Source organism: Plasmodium gaboni, chromosome 5, assembly GCF_001602025.1.
Source record: "Plasmodium gaboni strain SY75 chromosome 5, whole genome shotgun sequence".
Taxonomy (NCBI): Eukaryota; Apicomplexa; class Aconoidasida; order Haemosporida; family Plasmodiidae; genus Plasmodium; species Plasmodium gaboni.
In genome coordinates, this window is record NC_031485.1 from 208,555 (window position 1) to 210,538 (window position 1,984).

The 1,984-nt window shown below is 19.3% G+C and overlaps 1 protein-coding gene across 1 annotated transcript; it reads right to left on the reverse strand.

Annotated features, from left to right (window-relative positions):
* Nucleotides 1-176: 176 nt before the first annotated feature.
* Nucleotides 177-1,719, reverse strand: PGSY75_0506600 (putative histone deacetylase; the record flags this gene model as incomplete). Its single annotated transcript, XM_018784347.1, has 2 exons — nt 177-216; nt 311-1,719. The coding sequence occupies 2 exons, from the start codon at nt 1,717-1,719 to the stop codon at nt 177-179; spliced, it is 1,449 nt and encodes a 482-aa protein (XP_018643002.1).
* Nucleotides 1,720-1,984: the final 265 nt, after the last annotated feature.

Consider the following 1,984-nt stretch of genomic DNA (forward strand, 5'->3'; position numbering starts at 1 on the left):
ATATAAAAAAAAAAAAAAAATATTTTTTTTTTCTTTTCATTTAATGCTATTAATATTCTTAAATTATTCACAAATAACAAGAACAAAAAAATAAAAGAAAATATATAAAAAAAAAAAAAAAAAAAAAAAAAAAAAAAAAAAAAAAAAAAAAAAAAAAACAAGAGTTGCATGCATAGTCATTCTTTTTTCATTGTATTCCACGCATCCTTTGCTGCCCTGCGAGATGGTGAACATGAATAGGAAAAGGAATAAATAAATAAATATATATATATATATATATATATATATATTTTTTAATTTTTTATCCTACTTAAATGTTAGGATGTGCTTTTGTGTTAGTACGTGTTGGCATTGGTTATACCCCCCTGAGAGAAGTGTAACAATAGGTATATTATTTTGTATTGCCATTCGATATGTTAAGAAATCTCTTTTATAGATTGCCTCATCAGATATGTTAAGAAGACCTAGATCATCATCTTTACTTATGTCTACTCCTGCTATATAAAAGATGATAGTATCTGGTAAGAGAATATTTTTAATAATTTTAAAAATGTTTTCATATATAGAAAGATATTCATTATCTTCTATATATGAATTTAATTCTATATCAATATATGATTTTTTTTTAATATGAGGATAATTATCTTTACAATGTATACTAATAGTTTTTACATTTGATACGTTATGAAAAATTTCTGCCGTTCCATCACCTTGATGAACATCTACATCTAAGACAATAACATTTTTTATAATATTATTAGATAATAAAAAATGAATACATATAGCAATATCATTAAATATACAAAATCCATCACCTCTTCCTTTTTTGGAATGATGATTTCCTCCTCCTATATGTATAGACATTTTATATTTTAAAGAAAGTAAAGATGATAATAAAGACCCATTAATTTCTATTAAGAAACGAGAGATTAATTCAGAAGATAAGTTTAATTGAAACATATTTATTTCTTTTTTTTCTATTATAATATTAAGCATATTATAAATAAAGCTTTTATCATGTATATTAAATAAAGAAGATATTATATTTTGTATATTCCATACAGGGATATAATAATTAGTATCATATATTTTTTCTTTATTTAAATACATGAATATATTTTCATATTTTTTAATTTTAAATCGCTGATCAAAATAAACATGGTCATTATAACAAGAAATATTACTACTATTTTTACTACTATTTTTACTATTATTTTTACTATTTACATTAGAATATATGGGATGAAAAACATAAGGAGGATTTTTTGAAGATGTGGAAAAAATTTTTTGTTCAGAAAAAATTGTTTTAAATCTTATTTCGTTCAGACTTTTTTTTGCATATTTATTTATTTGTAATTGTATTGTTGATAGAAAGTTTGGATGTAAGGATGTTTCATTTACATCTGTTTCTATATCCTTACAAAATATATCGTAATTATTATATTTTATTTTTTTATATTCTTTATATAAATCTGTATATATAAATTTTTCAATATAAATGTCTACAGATTTTTTCATATGATAAATATTATTATTTTCTTTCTTATTCTTTCTTAATATATAAAAAAAAATATGTTTATTTTTATTTATACATGTTAAAAGGAAAATATTACTCTTTAATATATTCAAATTTTTATTCTTCACAAAATATATTTCAAAAAAAATAAAATAAAATATATATAAATATAAATATATATACCATAATATCATATGCTTCATGTTACCCTGTATGACTATTTAATATTAAAAGGGGCACAATATAAATATATATAAATATATATATATATAATATATATATTTTAGTAAATAATAAATGTGCATAGCTGGATACGCTAAATGGAAATCATAAAAAATGATAAAAGGAAAATATCTATATTTCATACGAGTTGTAAAAAATGTTATATATATATATATATATATATGTATGTATATATATATATGTATGTATATTTTTTATTTTATCCTCAAATAATATATATATATA